This window comes from Salmo trutta, unplaced genomic scaffold (genome assembly GCF_901001165.1).
Source record: "Salmo trutta unplaced genomic scaffold, fSalTru1.1, whole genome shotgun sequence".
In the NCBI taxonomy this organism is placed as follows: Eukaryota; Metazoa; Chordata; class Actinopteri; order Salmoniformes; family Salmonidae; genus Salmo; species Salmo trutta.
Window position 1 is genome coordinate 19,119 of NW_021823331.1, and position 23,704 is coordinate 42,822.

Consider the following 23,704-nt stretch of genomic DNA (forward strand, 5'->3'; position numbering starts at 1 on the left):
ATTGGAGAATCTATATTTTAGAGCAAGGTCTCTTATTCTGCATCACAAACTGATGAGAATATTTTTTTATATCTGCACTGATTAAATTACTTTCCTTTTGAGCTCATTCCAATTTGTTCAACCTCACAGGCACAGCTTTTGATAGGAGATGATCCTGACCAATATTTATAAATTCACCATGATATATCTAGCTTTGAAACAAACCTCAAATAAATAACATTCTTTTTTGATTGATTTAGTGTTTGTGTGTGCATCGGTACTACTGTATAAATGCCTGATTTACACATTAATCGCACCTGCAATATCACTATCAAGACTGACTCTCCTCCAACTCCTTTTATGACATTATTGAATCATAGCCTAACAATCACCATTCTCTCTATTTCTTCCTTGCTGTGTAGAAAACCAAGATCTCCACGTACGACAAGATGTGGGAGTTTATGAGCAGTCGGAGGCACTCCGTGATGGTGAAAGATATTGACGAAGGGATCCATCGAGTTCTCACCTCGGACTACGCCTTCCTGATGGAGTCTACCACCATCGAGTTTGTCACCCAGCGCAACTGCAACCTTACCCAGATAGGGGGTCTCATCGACTCCAAAGCCTACGGCGTGGGAACCCCCATGGGTACGTCCTCCTCTCAACATAGTACAACACACACATAGACCTACTTCTCAAGCACAATTTCTGCAACTACTCTCGCCTATTTCGACAGTTAGGACAAAAGACTGGGTCATACTCCCACCCACAGTACATTCTGCATAACCCCGAGACATGACCCATGCAATACCATTCAGTATCATAGCACCCTGCAGTAAGATAAGGTTTATTATGCTGTTTAATAACAGCCCACTACGCTATAGCATGTTCATCATTTAATAACACAGCAAACATACTACTTAAATAATGCTTTCATATTATTCAATAAAGTTACTCAACAATCCAGCACACTAATCTATAATAGGAAAATGCTGTATAGATCAAATCAAAATGTATTGGTCACGTACACAGTTTACAGCAGGTATAAAATGTGCAGTGAAATGCTTGTGTGCTAGCTTCATCAACACTGTAGTACAATAATCAATATCAAATATCAGATTTGCTCTCTCTGACTTTTCAAACAGAAATGACTCCCTTGCACTAATGAGGTGTGTGTGTGTGTGTGTGTGTGTGTGTGTGTGTGTGTGTGTGTGTGTGTGTGTGTGTGAGCACCCAGGGACCCTAAGGGGCAAAGCATCCGATGAAAGAATGGAGAGAAGAAATATCTGACATACAGTTCAAGTGGGAAGTTTACATACACTTAGGTTGGAGTCATTAAAACTTGTTTTTCAACCACTCCACAAATTTCTTGTTAACAAACTATAGTTTTGGCAAGTCGGTTAGGACATCTACTTTGTGCATGACACAAGTAATTTTTCCAACAATTGTTTACAGACAGATTATTTCACTTAGAATTTACTGTATCACAATTCCAGTGGGTCAGAGGTTTACATACACTAAGTTGACTGTGCCTTTAAACAGCTTGGAAAATTCCAGAAAATTATGTCATGGCTTTAGAAGCTTCTGAAAGGCTAATTGACACTATTTGAGTCAATTGGAGGTGTATCTGTGGATGTATTTCAAGGCCTACCTTTGCTTGACATCATGGGAAAATCAAAAGAAATCAGCTAAGACCTCAGAAAAAAAATTGTAGACCTCCACAAGTCTGGTTCATCCTTGGGAGTAATTTTCAAATGCCTGAAGGTACCACGTTCATCTGTACAAACAATAGTACGCAAGTATAAACACGATGGCACCATGCAGCCATCATACTGCTCAGGAAGGAGACGCGTTCTGTCTCCTAGAGATTAACATATTTTGGTGCGAAAAGTGCAAATCAATCCCAGAACAACAGCAAAGGACCTTGTGAAGATGCTGGAGGAAACAGGTACAAAAGTATCTATATCCACAGTAAAACGAGATAACCTGAAAGGCCGCTCAGCAAGGAAGAAGCCACTGCTCCAAAACCACAATAAAAAAGCCAGACTACGGTTTGCAACTGCACATGGGGACAAAGATTGTACTTTTTGGAGAAATGTCCTCTGGTCTGATGATCCAAAAATAGAACTGTTTGGCCATAATGACCATCGTTATGTTTGGATGAAAAAGGGGGAGGCTTGCAAGCCGAAGAACACCATCCCAAACGTGAAGCACGGGGGTGGCAGCATCATGTTGTGGGGGTGCTTTGCTGTAGGAGGGTCTGATGTGCTTCACAAAATAGATAGCATCATGCGGAGGAAAATTATGTGGATATATTGAAGCACCATCTCAAGACATCAGTGAGGAAGTTAAAGCTTGGTCGCAAATGGGTCTCCCAAATGGACAATGACCCCAAGCATACTTGCAAAATGGCTAAAGGACAACAAAGTCAAGGTATTGGAGTGGCCATCACAAAGCCCTGACCTCAATCCTATAGAAAATGTGTAGGCAGAACTGAAAAAGCGTGTGTAAGCAAGGAGGCCTACAATCCTGACTCAGTTACACCCGTTCTGTCAGGAGGAATGGCCCAAAATTCACCCAACTTATTGTGGGAAGCTTGTGGAAGGCTACCCGAAACGTTTGACCCAAGTTAAAAAATTTAAAGGCAATGCTACCAAATACTAATTGAGTGTATGTAAACTTCCGACCCACTGGGAATGTGATGAAAGAAATAAAAGCTGAAATAAATCATTCTCTCTACTATTATTCCGACATTTCACGTTCTTAAAATAAAGTGCTGATCCTAACTGCCTTTAGACAGGGATTTTTACTCGGATGAAATGTCAGGAATTGCGCAAAACTGAGTTTAAATGTATTCGGCTAAGGTGTATGTAAACTTCCGACTTCAACTGTAAATGAATGGAGAGGGTGTTGGGCGGTGGCACGCTGGTTTACAAATTGTGTGCGGAGGTGCAGGATTTGATTATGGAGCTCAGCAGCAGATTGTCTTAATCCTGTTACACATGCAGCTCCCGGCAACGGCTGCCACAAATGAAAAGGAAAAACTCCTTGTAAGTACCTGAGTTATAAGGGGAAGATCGCTCTGGGGCATCCCTACAAGACAACTTAACACAATGACCTGCATGCAAAGGATGCTGGGTTTTTTTGTGTCCTCTGTCATTTATTTGGGGAGACTGGGAGGTGGAGGTTCTCTGTCTTTCTATGTTTGGGACACTGAAGAATTGTGGCTTTTATACGCTACGCATATGAACTCTAAAAGGTTTTGGTCTAACAGTCTCCCTGTTATTTAGCTTGTTGTCCAACACATTGTTCAGTATGCAGCAGGACACATGCCTTTAGAGAATACAACACGGTGTCTTCCATTTCCCTAAGAGGATGGATAATTCTGTCCTTTATAACATCAGTGGCTATTTGCTCCATTTGTGTATGTTTTATGTATTTCTCGGTCATAAAGCACAGGGCCGTTCAGTAAATGACTGTATGAGAGAGCAGCAGAGAGGGTGTGTTTTCTCTGTGTGATTGTGTTTCCTGAGTGATTTGTCCTATAACAATATTTGTTATGTGTGACCAGGGTGTTGGCGACAGCTGGAATGGAATATGCTGCGTTGGTTGTGATGCGTTTGCTAGGAACAATGCAGGAATGGGTTTGTCGGTGTGTGTGTGTGTGTGCATATACGTGTGTGAGTGTATGTCTTTGCATGTGCGCATATATGGCATTAATGTGTGTGCATTTGTATTAAGTGTGTGCGGGTCTCCAAATGCGTTTGTCCGTGTGTGTGTGTGTGTGTGTCTGTCAGGCAAAGGTTTAGGTTGTGCATCGCACACATCGTCGGTCCGTGCTGAAAAAGGATGTTTAGCATCATCACTCCCTTGTGGCCCATTCACACGGAGCAGAGAACAAGGCATTTAAATTGCTAATCCTACCCTTTTAGTAGCCGTTACCATATGTGTCCTGTATTCCCATACAGCCTGGCCATTTAGCATATATCTCATTGACTTTAACAGAGAGGAGTTGTCTGCCTGCATTAGTAGCTGGGCCTTGATAGTTCAGTGGTGTACTTGGTTCTGAGTCCCTCTGGCAGCCGCTCCCCAAGTCTGCACTGTAATGGACAGAGTTAGTGTTAGTTAGCACGGCCGTCCAGATATTATCCATCTCTAATGGGATATTTACTGCATTGGCAACGGCGGTTAATTCAGAGTATAACATTTAGCCCATAGAAGAGGAGAGTAGACCAGAGCGAAGTATATACATCTGGTAGCTGATGATATTAGATGAGAACAGATGAAAGTAGGACCATTGTGAAGTTGTGTCTGAAGGAGATTGTTGTTGGCCTACATAAGGTGGAGTGGAAGGAGGGAGGGACACAGTAGATGTGTAGCTGTGTGTCCACATCAGAGAGTGAAGCCCCATAGTAACCGTAGTCCTATTGTACCTATGGGGATAGATCTCCACGCTCAGCCTTTAATGTGTGTGTATGGACGTCCTCCCTGGAGAGGTCATTAAGCGGAGTCATGCACAGTAGCGTATCAAACATCTGTCACAAGTTTGTTTATGCGACTCGCGCCACTCGGCCGCTTGTGATTAAACTGTTACTTCCTCTGCTCCATACGTCCATAATCTCAGGAGGCTCTGTCTCTGCCCTCCTTCCTTCCCTCGTCTATCTCTCTCTCCGTCTCTCTCGCCCCTCCCCATCTCTCTCTCTGCCCCCCTTCTCTCTTTCCATCTTTCTCTCCCTCTCTCATTTTCTCTCTTTCTTCCTTTCTCCCTCTTTCTCTCCCTCTGTCTCTGTCTGTCTCTCCCTCTCTCTTGCTCTCTCTCTTTGCTATCAATTTTCATTGTGTTTCATTAGGCCTTCTTAATCACTTACAGTATTAGGGAAGTGCATATTTTGCATGTCAGCAGGTTGGCGTTTCCTGCCGTGCAGTGCGGGGAAGTTGTTGCGATGGTTCCCCCGTGGGCCGTTTAGCTCCGGATCATAAACGACAGTGAACATCTCTGTAAGACCTGAATGGAAGGTTGGGAAATGGGACATCTCTGAGGGCGTGACCCACCTTCTGTTTGGGCAGCGACCTTCCTGTCCTAGTCCTGTATATCAGAAAGAGAGAGCGAGAGAGAGAGAGGGAGGAGAGAGGGGAGAGAGGGACAGAGGGACGGAAAGACAGAGAGAGGGAGGGAAGGGTTGAGGGAGGAACAAAGAGATGGTGGGGCGTGGGGAATGAGGACAAATGGAGAAAGGGAGGAACAAAGAGATGATGGGGGTGGGGAATGAGGACAAATGGAGAAAATGTGACAGACCTAGCTGGGGTGAAATGAAGATGTCAGTCTAGAAGAGTCTGTGAACTACAGTTTACCAGAAAGTATATGTGAGCACAAACAAAGCACAGGGTGGAATATGTTTGCAGAAATGTTTTGATAATAACAGTATTCTCCAGGCATTTACAGGTAATTGCAGGCCCTGAAAGTAATAATTTTAAATATTTACACACATCCATTTGCTCTCTTTTATATTTCCCCCTGATCGACTTAACATGCAAAACAAATCTGGAGCTGTATTACAAAGAAGGAAAACAACATCTTAGAACAATGCTAAAAATACGACATGTACTTGAGCATGCCCGGAACATTTTCCATGCTGTTTTGAGGAGAGACAATGCATTAGGGATTGGTGTGCTGTTACTCGCTTTGATCTGACAGATTACAGCTATGTGTCTTATTCTGGATTCACGATGGTCTGTCAGTTCCCTCTCCTATGTTTCTTCTGTTGGAGAATTATGGCTCTACATTTATGGCTACCCCATGTTGCGAGGGCCTGTTTTCAGCTCTTCACATTTACATATTCTGTTTATCACTGAGAAACACAACATGCTAAACTTTCTCCTCCATCTCTCACCCAGTACGACTCAATAGAAAGAGAGTACTTCATTTCCATTCTCTAACTGCTTCTTCACCCATCATGTCATTGGAAGACACGAGAATACACAGTATATATTAACCACAATACAATAATGCTGTGGTGATCTCAGGCTACTGCCAACACATTTTCATAACTATTTTATAAATTTTTTCAAGAAAAGTTGCAATACTTTTGCACACATTGGAGTAAGCCACAATTCAAATCAAGCTGGCAATTAATCAAATGACATACAGTTGAAGTCGGAAGTTTACATACACTTAGGTTGGAGTCAATTCAACTCGTTTTTCAACCACTCCACAAATTTCTTGTTAACAAACTATAGTTTTGGCAAGTCGGTTAGGACATCTACTTTGTGCATGACACAAGTAATTTTTCCAACAATTGTTTACAGACAGATTATTTCACTTATAATTCACTGTATCACAATTCCAGTGGGTCATAAGTGTACATACACCAAGTTGACTGTGCCTTTAAACAGCTTGGAAAATTCCTGAAAATTATGTCATGACTTTAGAAGCTTTTGATAGGCTAATTGACATAATTTGAGTCAATTGGAGGTGTACCTGTGGATGTATTTCAAGGCCTACCTTCAAACTCAGTGCCTCTTTGCTTGACATCATGGGAAAATAAAAATAAATCAGCTAAGACCTCAGAAAAAATTGTAGACCTCCACAAGTCTGATTCATCCTTGGGAGCAATTTCCAAACACCTGAAGGTACCACGTTCATCTGTACAAACTATAATACGCAAGTATAAACACCATGGTTTCTCAAACGATTGCCTCGCCTGGTTCACCAACTACTTCTCTGATTGAGTTCAGTGTCTCAAATCGGAGGGCCTGTTGTCCGGACCTCTTGCAGTCTCTATGGGTGTGCCACAGGGTTCAATTCTCGGGCCGACTCTCTTCTCTGTATACATCAATGATGTCGCTCTTGCTGCTGGTGATTCTCTGATCCACCTCTACACAGACGACACCATTCTGTGTACTTCTGGCCCCTCTTTGGACACTGTGTTAACTAACATCCAGATGAGCTTCAATGCCATACAACTCTCCTTCCGTGGCCTCCAACTGCTCTTAAATACAAGTAAAACTAAATGCATGCTCTTCAATATATACCTAGGTGTCTGGTTAGACTGTAAACTCTCCTTCCAGACTCACATTAAGCATCTCCAATCCAAAATTAAATCTAGAATCGGCTTCCTATTTCGCAACAAAGCATCCTTCACTCATGCTGCCAAATATACCCTCGTAAAACTGACCATCCTACCAATCCTCGACTTTGGCGATGTCATTTACAAAATAGCCTCCAACACTCTACTAAACAAATTGGATGCAGTTTATCACAGTGCCATCAGTTTTGTCACCAAAGCCCCATATACTACCCACCACTGTGACCTGTACGCTCTCGTTGGCTGGCCCTCGCTTCATACTCATCGCCAAACCCACTGGCTCCAGGTCAACTACAAGTCTTTGCTAGGTAAAGCCCCGCCTTATCTCAGCTCACTGGTCACCATAGCAGCACCCACTCGTAGCACGTGCGCCAGCAGGTATATCTGGTCACCCCCAAAGCCAATTCCTCCTTTGGCCGTCTTTTCTTCCAGTTCTCTGCTGCCAATGACTGGAACAAACTGCAAAAATCACTGAAGCTGGAGACATATATTTCCCTCACTAGCTTTAAGCACCAGCTGTCAGAGCAGGTCACAGATCACTGCACCTATACATAGCCCATCTGTACAATAGCCCATCCATCTACCTCATCCCCATACTGTATTTATTTATTTATTTATTTATCTTGCTCCTTTGAACCCCAGTATCTCTACTTGCACCTTAATCTTCTGCACATCTACCATTCCAGTGTTTAATTGCTATATTGTAATTACTTCGCCACCGTGGCCTATTTATTGCCTTACCTGCCTTATCTTACCTCATTTGCACACACTGTATATATAATTTTTCTACTGTATTATGGACTGTGTTTGTTTATTCCATGTGTAACTCTGTGTTGTATGTGTCAAACTGCTTTGCCTTATCTTGGCCAGGTCGCAGTTGTAAATGAGAACTTGTTTTCAACTAGCCTACCTGGTTAAATAAAGATGAAATTAAAAAATGGGACCACGCAGTCGTCATACCTCTCAGGAAGGAGACGCGTTCTGTCTCCTAGAGATGAATGTACTTTGGTGCGAAAACTGCATATTAATCCCAGAACAACAGCAAAGGACCTTGTGAAGATGCTGGAGGAAACAGGTACAAAAGTATGTATATCCACAGTAAAACGAGTCCTATATCGACATAACCTGAAAGGCCGCTTAGCAAGGAAGAAGCCACTGCTCCAAAACTGCCATAAAAAAGCCAGACTAAGGTTTGTAACTGCACATGGGGACAAAGATTGTACTTTTTGGAGAAATGTCCTCTGGTCTGATGAAACAAAAATAGAACTGTTTGGCCATAATGACCATCGTTATGTTTGGATGAAAAAGGGGGAGGCTTGCAAGCCAAAGAACACCATCCCAACCGTGAAGCACGGGGGTGGCAGCATCATGTTGTGTGGTTGCTTTGCTGCAGGAGGGTCTGATGTGCTTCACAAAATAGATGGCATCATGAGGAGGAACATTATGTGGATATATTGAAGCAACATCTCAAGACATCAGTCAGGTAGTTAAAACTTGGTCGCAAATGGGTCTTCCAAATGGACAATGACCCAAAGCATACTTCCAAAGTTGTGGCAAAATGGCTTTAAGGACAACAAAGTCAAGGTATTGGAGTGGCCATCACACAGCCCTGACCTCAATCCTATAGAAAATTTGTAGGCAGAACTGAAAAAGCGTGTGTAAGCAAGGAGGCCTACAAACCTGACTCAGTAACACCAGCTCTGCCAGGAGGAATGGGCCAAAATTCACCCAATTTATTTTGGAAAGCTTGTGGAAGGCTACCCGATACGTTTGACCCAAGTTAAACAATTTAAAGGCAATGTTTCCAAATACTAATTGAGTGTATGTAAACTTCTGACCCACTGGGAATGTGATGAAATAATTAAAAGCTGAAATAAATAATTCTCTCTACAATTGTTCTGACATTTCACATTCTTAAAATAAAGTGGTGTTCCTAACTGACCTAAAACAGGGAATTTTTACTGGGAATAAATGTCGGGAATTGTGAAAAACTGAGTGTAAATGTATTCGGCTAAGGTGTATGTAAACTTCCAACTTCAACTGTACAAGCTGTGGTTCGGGTAGCTTACACTTTTCATCCTCCTTCACATTTTGAGAGGGCATGCAGAAATCATTATCTAAAGACAGTCAGACCACAACCACATGATTTCATTGTCCATTTAGTTGTTATGGAGGATTATGAAGTGCAGACAATGACATTCTAGATTCTACTGAAATATTCTGCCCTGCAGAATATTTATGTTTGGCCTCTGCAGCAGTGCTGTTCAATTGATAGAATTGAATGATTAAACCAGCCATAAGCTAAGCCAGCACAATGTTATATCATTGTATTGTTTTGTATTTGTTATGGATCCCCATTAGCTGCTGCTGGAGCTTTGCTGGATCTGAAAATCCTCATATTAATTTCTCCCCATTCTGGGTTCTCTGGGGTTTCTCATTTTGTTTTGCTACCATAGACCTGGCTCTGGCTGGTATTTCAGGGCTGCCTTTTCCTTAGTTTCCTCAGTCCTAGGGCTGCAGGTAGAGAGTGAGGGATCTGACACACACAGGACTAGCTACAGTAGTGAGTGATCTGACACACACAGGACTAGCTACAGTAGTGAGTGATCTGACACACACAGGGCTAGCTACAGTAGTGAGCGATCTGACACACACAGGGCTAGCTACAGTAGTGAGCGATCTGACACACACAGGGCTAGCTATAGTAGTGAGCGATCAGACGCACACAGGGCTAGCTACAGCAGTGAGTGAGCTGACACACACCAGGCTAGCTACAGTAGTGAGTGATCTGACACACACAGGGCTAGCTACAGTACTGAGTGATCTGATGCAAACAGGGCTAGCTACAGTAAGCTGTTGTATGAATGTGACACCTGAAGAGAAATGTATTTAGATGGAAATGAATTATATGAGAGTTAGTGCTGTGTGTTTCAAATTATTTATCACCATGGGTATGCATGTTTTCAAACATGTACGCTGGGCTCTGCCTGTCTGTTGTTGATCTGATAAAAAAGAGGGAGAGAGAGACACACGCAAAGCCTTGAGCTGACAATGAAGGACATAACACATCTAAAAGTATTCAAAGGTGGCCTGGTGACTGCAGCACCACTGTTCTCTGCTCTTAAGGCATAGCAACAGCACAGTGAGGAAGTGTTACTATGGAGACTGTCAATCACTGCGTGCGTTTTTGTCTGCCCAGCTCCTGCTGCTATAGTATTGGTCCTCATACATACTAACAAGTAGCATTGTATTGTTCCCTGCATGGCTGCTTCTCAACAAACAGTCTTGATACTTAACATTCATCAGGCAATATCCATGTGTTGTTATCCCCTCTCCTCAACACGAAGCTGGCTTTAGTTCTGAAGAGTTGTTTCTCCTCTCAACACCAAGCTGGTTTTAGTTCTGAAGAGTTGTTTCTCCCCTCAACACCAAGCTGGCTTTAGTTCTGAAGAGTTGTTTTCTCCTCTCAACACCAAGCTGGCTTTAGTTCTGGAGAGCTGTTTTCTACCCTCAACACCAAGCTGGCTTTAGTTCTGAAGAGTTGTTTTCTCCTCTCAACACCAAGCTGGCTTTAGTTCTGGAGAGCTGTTTTCTACCCTCAACACCAAGCTGGCTTTAGTTCTGAAGAGTTGTTTTCTACCCTCAACACCAAGCTGGTTTTAGTTCTGGAGAGCTGTTTTCTACCCTCAACACCAAGCTGGTTTTAGTTCTGGAGAGCTGTTTTCTACCCTCAACACCAAGCTGGCTTTAGTTCTGAAGAGTTGTTTTCTACCCTCAACACCAAGCTGGCTTTAGTTCTGAAGAGTTGTTTTCTACCCTCAACACCAAGCTGGCTTTAGTTCTGAAGAGTTGTTTCTCCTCTCCTCAACACCAAGCTGGCTTTAGTTCTGAAGAGTTGTTTTCTCCTCTCAACACCAAGCTGGCTTTAGTTCTGAATAGTTGTTTTCTCCTCTCAACACCTAAATGGCTTTAGTTCTGAAGAGTTGTTTTCTACCCTCAACACCAAGCTGGCTTTAGTTCTGAAGAGTTGTTTTCCCCTCTCCTCAACACCAAGCTGGCTTTAGTTCTGAAGAGTTGTTTTCCCCTCTCCTCAACACCAAGCTGGCTATAGTTCTGAAGAGTTGTTTTCTCCTCTCAACACCAAGCTGGCTTTAGTTCTGAAGAGTTGTTTCTCCCCTCAACACCTACATGGCTTTAGTTCTGAAGAGTTGTTTTCTACCCTCAACACCAAGCTGGCTTTAGTTCTGAAGAGTTGTTTTCCCCTCTCCTCAACACCAAGCTGGCTATAGTTCTGAAGAGTTGTTTTAAACTCTACTCAACACCAAGCTGGTTATAGTTCTGAATACCTGTTTTAAACTCTACTCAACACCAAGCTGGCTATAGTTCTGAAGACCTGTTTTAAACTCTACTCAACACCAAGCTGGCTATAGTTCTGAAGATCTGTTTTAAACTCTACTCAACACCAAGCTGGCTATAGTTCTGAAGACCTGTTTTAAACTCTACTCAACACCAAGCTGGCTATAGTTCTGAATACCTGTTTTAAACTCTCCTCAACACCAAGCTGGCTATAGTTCTGAAGATCTGTTTTAAACTCTACTCAACACCAAGCTGGCTATAGTTCTGAAGACCTGTTTTAAACTCTACTCAACACCAAGCTGGCTATAGTTCTGAAGACCTGTTTTAAACTCTACTCATCACCAAGCTGGCTATAGTTCTGAAGACCTGTTTTAAACTCTACTCAACACCAAGCTGGCTATAGTTCTGAAGATCTGTTTTAAACTCTACTCAACACCAAGCTGGCTATAGTTCTGAAGACCTGTTTTAAACTCTCCTCAACACCAAGCTGGCTATAGTTCTGAAGACCTGTTTTAAACTCTCCTCAACACCAAGCTGGCTATAGTTCTGAAGATCTGTTTTAAACTCTACTCAACACCAAGCTGGCTATAGTTCTGAAGACCTGTTTTAAACTCTCCTCAACACCAAGCTGGCTATAGTTCTGAAGACCTGTTTTAAACTCTACTCAACACCAAGCTGGCTATAGTTCTGAAGACCTGTTTTAAACTCTACTCAACACCAAGCTGGCTATAGTTCTGAAGACTTGTTATCCCCTCTACTCAACAGCAAGCTGGCTATAGTTCTGAAGTGTATGAGATAATAATAAGGGAGTGTGATTGAGTTTAAAAAAATTCAAGCAGCATTAACATCCTGATTATATGGGCCCCTAGCTACAGGGAGAGCTCTCCAGTCGATGATATGAAAGGGGGTCGGGGAGATTTCAAGTGTTTTCACTTGGTTTCACCCTTCAGGTCTAATCAGAAGCCTCTGCGTGTGACTGGGTTTGATCTGGCCAGCAGGGAACACGAACACGCCAGCCCTGTTTACCTGGCTGGTGCGGGGAAGCCTGGAGGCTGCAGGGTGTTTTGGGAAATTCTCCTGACACTGAGGAGATGTCGTGAACGTGCTTGCGCGCGCTCACACACACACACACACACTCACACACACACACAGGGGCAGAAGGGAGCACTTCAAAGCAACATGTCGGTAGCACATTTATTTATTAAGCAAAACAAAACAATGCACACTAGAGACATTACTGCTAATTAAGCATGGCAACCAGTTTTAATGAGAGACAAAAGGAGCAGATAAAAGGATGTAAATTGCTGGTCCCTGGAATGTATTCTGGGTTTATTTGTATATTGTTTGTGAAACCCCCGTGGGAGCTGCATGGGAGAATCTATGGTGCATTCAGCACCAGCCAGGACACTGTTGTTGGGATGTTGGTGCCACACACATGCACACGCACATGTACTGTACACAAACACACGCACACACACACGCACACGCACACGTACTGTACACACACGCACACGTACTGTACACACACACGCACATGCGCACGTACACACACACACACACACACACACACACACACACACGCTTTCCTCCTAATTATTATCCTTCTCAACCTCACCTGATTTTTTTGGTCCCTCAGGTTCTCCGTACAGGGACAAGATCACCATAGCGATCCTGCAGCTGCAGGAAGAAGGAAAGCTTCACATGATGAAGGAGAAGTGGTGGAGGGGGAACGGTTGTCCAGAGGATGAGAAGAATAAGGAGGCCAGCGCTCTGGGGGTCCAGAACATCGGGGGCATCTTTATCGTCCTGGCGGCTGGACTCGTCCTGTCGGTGTTCGTGGCAGTCGGAGAGTTCATCTATAAATCCAAACAAAATGCACAGCTGGAAAAGGTAAAGCAACATCCTTTCACGTATAGCCAGGTTTCAATGACAATGTGCCTGTGTGTGGATCTTATTATACAGAGATTTTTGACAAGGAGACCATTTTTCCACTTTTCTATTAGTGTTGTGTTTTGGCCTAGCTTACATTTATTTTGTGGTTTACAAAATATAAAATTTTTATCACATTTTTATTTCTGACATAAAAAGCACAAAATTATGAAAGTAGAGACATTTAGTCTCGTTGTATTTTCACTAAACCATCCCTCACCTCATACTCAATAAAGTGCACTTGATGTTTGGATATGGGTGGAGGGGACATTTACACGTGTTCAGTATTAACACTTATTTGAATGTACATGATGTACAAAAGGACAGACAGATGGTAGCCATTTTAGTTACACTGAGATCACAAGGACAATTTGACATGATAGTCAGGTCAGCTCCTGAAACACTGATGTTTATGTAGAGACAGTAATGCACCATATTCTTTAAGACACAGTAAGTATGGGTTCATTTTCTTGCCTTTATCCACTTAGCCCCAACGGCACCAAGGTGATAGGAAGCGTGAGGAGTTCTGCTGTCACCACGGACCCTCCAAGCAGCTACCTGTAGACTTTAACCACCAGCTCAAATGACCTCCAGAAAGACTCCAGAGACTCCAGTCATCTACAATTACCTTAAAATGCACAAATTGTATTTTTTTAACTTCAGATAGTTCCCGATTGGGAAGTTTCCTGTTGGAAGAACTGGCAGCGATGTTATGGTCACAACGTTTCAATGAAAAGTTGGCATTGGTGCATGGTTGAGTGTATGTGTTCGAAAGGTGTCCCTAAAACTATAGGTGCACGGTTTCACACGATGGGATTGGAAGGTTGGCCCAAATGCATGATCCATAATATTCATGTAAATGTCACCAGTCATATGCATTGCCACTCTCGTCTTCATGTCACCCTCAACACACAGCCACAGCAATCCTCTCCCAAAAAACAAATCCTTATTATCAGATACAAACTTTTGGACAGACAAGCCAAACTGAATCAAGCTATAATTGCAAACTCTCTGAAGGCTTGGTTTTGGAAACACATGTAAGCTTTCAGCTATTATAACATACTAAGTACTATACTGAATGATCTCATATTGAATGTGTAAGGCTACAACAACACATCACTCGTCATCAACAGCATGTAAACCTTTTGATGTTCCCCTTAAGCCGATGTCCTTCCTGTCCTTCCTGGGATTCCTCTTGTCTTTCCTGCCCTGCCCTGTCCTTCCTGCCCTGTCCTTCCTGCCCTGTCCTTCCTGTCCTGTCCTGTCCTTCCTGCCCTGTCCTTCCTGCCCTGTCCTTCCTGTCCTGTCCTGTCCTTCCTGTCCTGACCCGTCCTGTCCTTCCTTTCCTGTCTAACACAGTGCTCTCTCAACCAACAACAGTCTCATAAATCTCAAACACCAACCCCTACTTAGCTCTCCACAGGAGCCTGGCCTGCACTAAGAGCTTTCTTCTACACCCTCCATCGATCGCACAATGCAGTGATGCTGCTGCTGCTGCTCGGCCATAAGCCCCCATATCGATGATTCAGAGCATCTAGTCGTGAAGTGATGTTCACAGAGTCCTTCTGTCAACGACAACACACACACACACACACAGCACAGCACTACACCCACAGACCAGCCAGGGTAGACAGGAGGGTAGGTCCCCCATCAATAGGATGGCATTTAAAGAATCCTAAAGAACTATACGGCTAATCATAACCCATAAGGAAGGTTGGTAGTGAGTAGAGTAGGGAGTAATAGTCAGCCGAGCCAGAGAAAGAGAAGGAGAGTGATGATTTAATAGAAACCTCAACATCGTTTGATGTTGATCATAATCTCTTCCTGGTGTTCTTCAGCATGTCTTTGTGTCAGACACAGCAGTAGAAGAAGATAGGTTTCACTCTCTTATCAGCTCAGAACTAGGTGGAGGAGCTTGTCATACAGATAGCAGATATATCCAGACAGAGAATAGACCTCACTCACATATCTGTTTCAAGAAGACTTGAGTAGTTGTCAGTTGTCAGTCCATTTAACATTTTATTTTCACACTACCTGTGCCTATATGCTACAATTATGTACGTTGTGTACCTCAGTATTTTAACATCCAATTGATAACCGACAAAGGTGTATATTGCTTTTCATAAATTCTCATGATCAATCATTTTTTTGTGTCTGATTATCTGAGAAGCAATACATGTTTAAAGCAAATAGACATTCTCCAAGAGGTTTGAGTGTCACACAACCACAACATGTATTTTAGTATGTGTGGCCCGTTGCTACTGTTTTAACTGTAAAACCTTGACACGATATGCAGTGTACCAAGTATTCCCACATCAATTCAATAATTAGTCACATTTGAAAATACCTGATATTTTATTTAATTGCACAAGATCCTTTACTTGAATGTGTTGACAGTACAGGGTTGTATTTTCACCACGATGCTGAAAGTGTCAACTTGAAAAATGTTCTACTAAGCATCTCTTTGTTGGGTTTGCCATGCTTGATAGCGCACACCCTGCAATTTGCATTTTATAATTACTTACAGTACCAGTCAGAAGTTTGGACACACCTACTCATTCCAGGGTTTTTCTTTATTTTGACTATTTTCTACATTGTAGAATAATAGTGAAGACATCAAAACTCCAAATAACACATATGGAATCATGTAGTAACCAGAAAAGTGTAAAACAAATATAAATGTTTTTGATATTTTAGATTCTTCAATGTAGCCGCCTTGATGACAGCTTTGCACACTCTTGGCATTCTCTCAACCAGCTTCATGAGGTAGTCATCTGGAATGCATTTCAATTAACAGGTGTGCCTTGTTAAAATATATTTCCTTCCTAATGCATTTGAGCCAATCCGTTGTGTTGTGACAAGGTAGGGGTGGTGAACAGAAAATAGCCCTATTTGGTAAAAGACCAAGTCCATATTATGGCAAGAAAAGCTCAAATAAGCAAAGAGAAATGACTTTCCATCATTACTTTAACTTCTATGGGCTAGGTGGGACGTGACCGTCCCACCTGCGGGACACACTATTCAACAGCCAGTGAAATAGCATGGCGCGAAATACAAAACAGCAAAATCTCATCATTTCATTTTCTCAGACAATCAACTATTTTACACCATTTTAAAGATAAACTTCTCATTAATCTAACCACATTGTCCGATTTCAAAAAGGCTTTACGGCGAAAGCATAAAATTAGATTATGTTAGGACATAAACTTCACAAGAAAAACCACACAGCCATTTTCCAAGCAAGGACATGCATCACAAAAACCAAAAATAAAGCTAAAATATTCACTAACCTTTGATGATCTTCATCAGATGGCACTCATAGGACTTCATGTTACACAATACATGTATGTTTTGCTCAATAAAGTTCATATTTATATCCAAAAACCCCATTTTACATTGGCGCGTGATGTTCAGAAAATATTTTGCCTCAAACTCCCGGTGAATCAGCACAACAATTTACAAAAATACTCATCATAAACATTGATAAAATATTAAACTGTTATTCAAGGAATTATAGATAAACATCTCCTTTATTGCAACCGGCATGACAGATTTCAGAAAAGCTTCACAGGGAAAGCACACTTTGCAATAATCTGAGTACTTTGCTCAGATAAATACATCACTCAATACAGATACCCGCCATTTTGGAGTCATCTAAAATCATAAATAGCATTATAAATATTCACTTACCTTTGATGATCTTCATCAGAAGGCACTTCCAGGAATCCCAGGTCCACAATAAATGTTGTTTTGTTCGATAAAGTCCATAATTTATGTCCAAATACCTCCTTGTTGTTTGCGCGTTCAGCAAGCTACTCCAAATGTAGGAAGTGCGACAAAAATTTCACGACGAAAAATCAAAAAAAGTTATATTTACGTTCAAAGAAACATGTCAAATATTGTATAGCATCAATCTTTAGGGCCTTTTTAACATAAAACTACAATAATATTCCAACCGGACGATTCCAATGTCTTGAAATCGTTATGGAACACAGCTACCTCATCATGTCAATGCGCGCCAATGAAGTCCTGTCATTTTCTGAGTCACCAACTTCCCGGCCTTCTTGTTCGCTCTCTGTTCACTGCAAAAGCCTGAAACAAAGTTCTAAAGACTGTTGACATCTAGTGGAAGTCTTTGGAAGTGCAAAATGAACACTAAGTCACTGTGTGTTAGATAGGCAATGACTTGAAAAGACTACAAGCATCAGATTTCCCACTTCCTGGTTGGATTTTTCTCAGGTTTTTGCCTGTCATATGGGTTCTGTTATACTCACAGACATCATTCAAACAGTTTTAGAAACTTCAGTGTTTTCTATCCAAACCTACTAATAATATGCAAATACAGTATTTGACTCTGGGCCCGAGTATTAGGCAGTTTACTCTGGGCACGCTTTTCATCCGAAATCGAAAATACTGCCCCCTGTACCTTAAAAAGTTAAGACAGGAAAGTCAGTCAATCCAGAGAATGCCAAGAGTGTGCAAAGCTGTCATCAAGGCAAAGACTGGTTACTTTGAAGAATCTCAAATATAAAAAATATTTTGATTTGTTTAACACTTTTTTGGTTACTTCATGATTCCATATGTGTTATTTAACAGTTTGGATATCTTCACTATTATTCTACAGTGTAGAAAATAGTAAAAATAAAGAACACTGGGAATGAGTAGGTGTGTCCAACTGTTACTTTATTCTTTGTAACATTAGAAAGGATAAAAATAAAAATAGCAAGTCATTTATTTAATGTTATGAGCCATACACCTTATAATGTCAACATTTGTATATATTATTTGCCAAATCCAAAAATATATGTTGTAATGACAATAATTGTATGTTTATTTGAAATTATTTTAATTTACTTAACTCAGATTGTGATACAGAATAATTAGGTTTTCAGTCTAATATTTTCCACTTGTTATTAACTTTAATAAAAGACTGAGAAATATTTGAAGTTTTAGTAGGCTTTTCATTCTGGTTCGCCCAATGAGGACTTTCTCTCATAAGTCCACACATTCCCATCATCACAACATGGGTGGCTTTCAGAAAAATACCATGATCACCATGGTTGTCCACTTCCCTCTCTTCCCCTCCACCTCTTCCTCATCCCCCTTTTCTTCCACCTCGTTATCCTCCACCTCTCCCTCCTCTTCCTCCTTCAGCTCCTCCTCATCTTCCTTCCATTTCTCCTCTTCCCCCTCCTCCTGCTGCTGAGGGTACTGCAGAGTAACCTGGCTCTCCAGGGACAGGGATCACCAGCTGTGTGTGAGGAACCATCCAGCTCCCCTATTGTGCACGCACGCACACACACACACACACACACCTTCTCAGACAGATGTGCACACACAGACAGCCATAGACTACACACACAAAAAAGTGACTATTCATCTCTTGCTTGCTCTCCATTTCTCCATCATGCTATCATAGAGTGAGAGATGTAGTGGGAGCTACTATGGTGTCTTTCCATCTCAGCTGTTATACCCAACCTGATGAGCAGGTCTGGGGTCTATAGATCCATGTACGTGGTGGTACAGACTGACTGGGCAGCCTGAAAAATACCCACCAGGGCCTTCGTCCATTAATGGTAGTAAAAAAGCTTTAAGGCAGTAAAAGTGTTGGATTTATTATTTCTCCATATCACCTCCTTAAGTGGACGTTTTCTTCCTGTCTTCCTCTGAGCCAGCCCAAAGTGCTCTGAGACCTGAGCCTGTTCAGCTCAGGACTGGGCTGGTGTTGGTGGAGAAAAGGGGTCGTTAAAACTCTGTAATTCAATGGCCACCACTAAACAGCCACCATCAATCCAACAGTGAGCCCAGCAGCCATGAAGCCAGGATGGAGATGTGTCCCCTGAGTCAGGGAGGGTTTTCTTAGCCTGCCTGGAAAGCCAGATGGGTGGGGTTTTACTTTTGGGACTTTTCTATTGGTCCTAGATGGCCACTAAGCCCACAGCTTCATGAGGGGAGAAGTGTCCTAGGTAGAAGATGTTATTCAATCTCTCTTTCCCAGAGAAAATCAATAGCCATGAAAAGCATGTTTTCTGAAAGGGTTGTAGTCAATCAGCAGGACTTCTAGGAGTAATTCCTGCAACTCCAGTTGTAGCTTTTTACTGTATGTTTTTTTGTGAGAAGAAGACAAACAATATGATATAGATATGATTTATGAATATGATACACACATACTAACATGTAATATCATATACACTCAGATAGGTACATACCCTCGTACACCCAAATCCATATACTCAATATGCATAGAATATTGAGTGGTGGTGAATTGATATGATTGTTGGTATGCTGGAAAGCGAAAGCATTAAAACATTTGCATGGGTGGGAATCCTATAGCCATAACTATAGAATGTGTTAATGTAAGATACCTGTTCATTAGGACAACTCATAGCAATGTCATAACCCAACAATTGGTCATAGATAAGGAAGAAAGGCAGAAGGCAGCCTGTTAGGTAAGCATTGGCATGAGTAACTGAATGACACTAAACCACTGGCTGACTTCGCAGCATAAAGTCATCACTGTTGTCTTCATCCCTGTGTTCTTGCTAGTAGACCAACCCAGCCTTCAATTCCTTGAGGTGGGCAGAGGCCTTATTTCTCTTGACAGGATGATTCAGCACTTTCCCATTCCAGCTAGTAAGGTAGACATCTCTCGGTTCTCTATCAACTCAATTGAGGTTTTGAATTATTTTGCATACATACTGTACCAGACATCACCATAGTGCCGTTACAAAATGGAAGTTGTGTTTTTATGTGAAAGATTTAGCCTAGACTCGAAAAACATATTTGTCCCTTGAAATCTGGTTCCCCAATAGTACCTCCAGGAATAGCAGTCTCAGATTTAGTTGAGTCACTCTGCGTTGTTCAGTGCACCATTTGAAAATGTCAGAGTAGTTTTTGAGAAAAGGAGAAGGAAGAAGAAGAGGCAGCAGCTTAATTGGCCATGCAGCTACACGGGATTTGAGTCAGACGAGATGTAATATGCATCAATAAGTCATGCTGCTGTATGGGCCTGGGCCCCGGCTGGGCTGCCTGGCAGAGAAGGATGGGGGAAATCTGCCATGGAGAAATCACTTTAGCTAGCCTAGAATGCTCAGTGTGTGTGTGTGTGTGTGTGTGTGTGTGTGTGTGTGTGTGTGTGTGTGTGTGTGTGTGTGTGTGTGTGTGTGTGTGTGTGTGTGCTTGCCTGTGCGTTCGCTCGCCATGTGTGCGACTCCAGATGGACTCCAGCAATTCGGCACTGTGCACAGCTTTCCTTCTAACCCTCTTCAATCCACCCTTCCCAAAGCATTACCCCCCCTAGACCATCTAGCCCTTCCTTCATCCCTGCCCCTCCACTCACCAACCAAACTTCACACCCGTGCTTGATTTGAAACTGAATCGTTGCCAGGGCTAAAGGCATGTTTTAATTAGCAGTATGTCAACACATTTTTTTATAATTTAAAGCTGTTAACGCAAGCTACCATAACCAGGTGTTGCTGTACATGATCAAATAGCTGCACAGCTGTAGTAAGATACATATAATACTGCAATAACAGTCTGTGTATAAAGTCAATGTTTCTCATCGAACTGAAAACATGAAGTTGCTAAATCTATTGTCTCCCAATACAAGAGGAAGCCCTGCCGACCTCCAGTGCAAATCCTGTCCTGATTCCTATCTACTTCTAGCCCCTTTATCCACCTACAGCACTAAAAGACTATGGACATGCAACCTCCAACCAACTCCCCCAGCCTCAGCTGGAACTCCAGCCCCAGCCCAGCCACCCTTTCCTGAGCCAGCTCCTCTCTCCCCTGCCTGCTCTGTGTCACCATGGCAGCTCTCAGAGAGGGGGCTGTAGAGAGCCTGCCCTGGGGAAGTAGCAGCTCTGCAGTGCTCTGCTGGGCTTATTACTGCCAAATTGTTTGGAACTAGATGAGGCTCTCTCTGAAATCCCTGTTTTCTCTCTCTCTTTCTCTTTCTGACTCTCTCTCTCTCTCTTTCACTCTCTCCTACAGAGGTCCTTCTGCAGTGCCATGGTGGACGAATTGCGGGTGTCCCTCAAGTGCCAGCGGCGCCTCAAACACAAGCCTCAGCCACCTGTCATGGTGAAGACAGAGGACGTCATCAACATGCACACCTTCAACGACCGCAGACTGCCAGGCAAAGAGACCATGGCCTAGAACAGGACTCCCTCTCTCTCTATCCTTCTAACTCTTTCTATCTCTCTCTCTATCTCTCTCTCTGCTGTCACTGGGAGGCGTGTAGGGTGAAGAGACACTGGGGGAGGGAGGAAGGGTGATAGTTGATTTATGTGAGTGTATTTCGGGGGGGGGGTTAAGAGAGATGGGAGAGGAGATAAGGAGAAGAGAAGAAAAGAGAAGTGGAGAAGAGAGGAGCTGAGCTGCTCTGATCACTGACTGGACTGACTGTCTGGCATCGTTGTTTTGAAACATTAAGCTAGAAATGAAAAGAGATTCAACAATGTTTCCTGTGGAAATAACTTGAACCAACCTGGGAGCAATTCAATGTGAGTTACCTCATTACTCTACCTGGCAATGCACCTGAGCAAGGAGTGACCAAGTGGTGCCATGATTTAGTATCAAAAGAAGAGAGATAAACCAACGATTCAGAGGAAAGGAGGGAGGGCAGGTTAAATTGAAAGTATAGAATATCATACAGGTATATGTTTGGTTGTACATTAAATATTGATTCAATTTGGACATGTGATCTCTATCTGCTACCCAACCACTCTCTCTCTCTCTCACTGAGTAGACCACATGCAGAGAGCTTGGTTAGGTAGAATCAGGAGAACGAACATCCCTCAGTCATAGTTATGGAGAAAACACATACACAGACACTAATAGAAAAAATGGAGAGAAAATCAGTTGGCGAGTGTGTAAAGGACACATCTTGTTTATATTTAACCATAGAAGAAGAAGGAGACCAGACGGGCTAGAAACAGCCAGTTCCAAATTAAACCCAAAGCCCAAAACGCATTGGTGAGCAAGACAGAACTGCTCCCAACATGTACAGAGGTATCGTTTATTCATATGATTCACTGTTGGAAGTAATACAGTACATTATCCATCAGGCAATAGGGGATTTCATTTACTTTATTTCAGAGTACTAACATTTTGTTAAATTATGGGGATGGGAAACTTTTTTTGAATAAAAAAATATATACATATATAAATACAAGAGAGACAGATTACCGAGTGAGGGGCAGTGATGTAATAGAGGAATTAGGTGATAGGAACTGGAAGTGACATGAAGAGTTGCGGACATGATGAAAGTAGTAACCTTGGAAACCTTAGTAGTTTGAATTGAAGGAAAGCAGGACAGCAGGAGTGGATCTGAAACAAAATTCACAGCAGTCACACAACATGAGGAATTTATTTATTCAAGTATTTATTATTTTATTTATATTTTCATGGACTGGATTTTCACAGCAGCTGCAAGGATACAGTACACAACTCATTTTCAGATTTGATGGGTACAAATTTTTTGGTTTTCTTTTTTGTTTGATGTCAAGTCTCAAGTTTCTTTTTGTATTCTTGTGGCTTTTATTTTAGTAACAAAATCCTCACATTTACTTGTGCAAATGCAATTTCTATGAAAAAGTGTTTTGTACGAAGAAAATCAAAAATTTTGTAATAATTTTTATCAACACAAAATGCACCACGGATGTCATCATGGCAGACAGCGAGTCTCTCTCTCCACTGTGGGCCGTGTGGGCATCCCAAGGGATAGCAGCCCCATCTAGGATAGCCCCGTCAGGCCTAACACAATCCCCTCCAGGGGTTCACGAGAACAACCCCTCCATGGACCGGCCTCACACCAATGGGGTCTCCAGAGCATTCTGGTTGAGCTTCAGTGGCATAATACATGTTTTGGAAAAACTATTTTTATCATGTAAAGGAATCATATTTAAAAGAAAGATATTTTTACTTCAGGTGAAAGAAGAGTAATGATTAAACAATAATTAGAACAATACATATATATATACACACACAAAGAAGTTGAAGTGAAGAGGACTGCCAATGATGCTTATCATTCTACACCCCTGATTTCCAATAGACTGCTAGTTTTCAGTGCTGAGAAATTGTGTGTAAGTGGTTTTAAAAACGGAAAAATATGTATTTAACAAAATAAAGAACACCTGCAGTGGCAAGAAAAAGTATGTGAATCCTTTGGAAATACCTGGATTTCTGCATAAATTGTTCATACAATTTGATCTGATCTTCATTTAGGTCACAACAATAGACAAGCACAGTCTGCTTAAACTAATAAAACACAAACAATTATACGTTTTCATGTCTTTATTGAACACACCGTGTAAACATTCACAGTGCAGGGTGAAAAAAGTATGTGAATCCTT

At 42.1% G+C, this 23,704-nt stretch overlaps 1 protein-coding gene across 2 annotated transcripts; it reads left to right on the forward strand.

The window, feature by feature from the left end:
• Nucleotides 1-339: 339 nt before the first annotated feature.
• Nucleotides 340-23,503, forward strand: LOC115190169 (glutamate receptor ionotropic, kainate 2). 2 transcript variants are annotated; one of them, XM_029748657.1, is made up of 3 exons: nucleotides 340-627; nucleotides 13,057-13,310; nucleotides 13,838-14,583. In XM_029748657.1, the coding sequence occupies exons 1-3, from the start codon at nucleotides 429-431 to the stop codon at nucleotides 13,934-13,936; spliced, it is 552 nt and encodes a 183-aa protein (XP_029604517.1). In that variant the 5' UTR covers nucleotides 340-428; the 3' UTR covers nucleotides 13,937-14,583. The 2 variants fall into 2 exon arrangements, with proteins under 2 accessions (XP_029604517.1, XP_029604516.1); XM_029748656.1 differs by lacking the exon at nucleotides 13,838-14,583 and adding an exon at nucleotides 21,342-23,503 and having other exon boundaries at nucleotides 350-627.
• Nucleotides 23,504-23,704: the final 201 nt, after the last annotated feature.

What these genes read in the sequence shown, in the direction of transcription:
- LOC115190169 (XM_029748656.1), top strand. Translation starts at nt 429, where the DNA reads ATGTGGGAGTTTATGAGCAGTCGGAGGCACTCCGTGATGGTGAAAGAT. An exon ending in CGGCGTGGGAACCCCCATGG is followed by an intron (nt 628 to 13,056) that starts GTACGTCCTCCT and finishes TTGGTCCCTCAG; the next exon opens with GTTCTCCGTACAGGGACAAG. An exon ending in AAAATGCACAGCTGGAAAAG is followed by an intron (nt 13,311 to 21,341) that starts GTAAAGCAACAT and finishes TCTCTCCTACAG; the next exon opens with AGGTCCTTCTGCAGTGCCAT.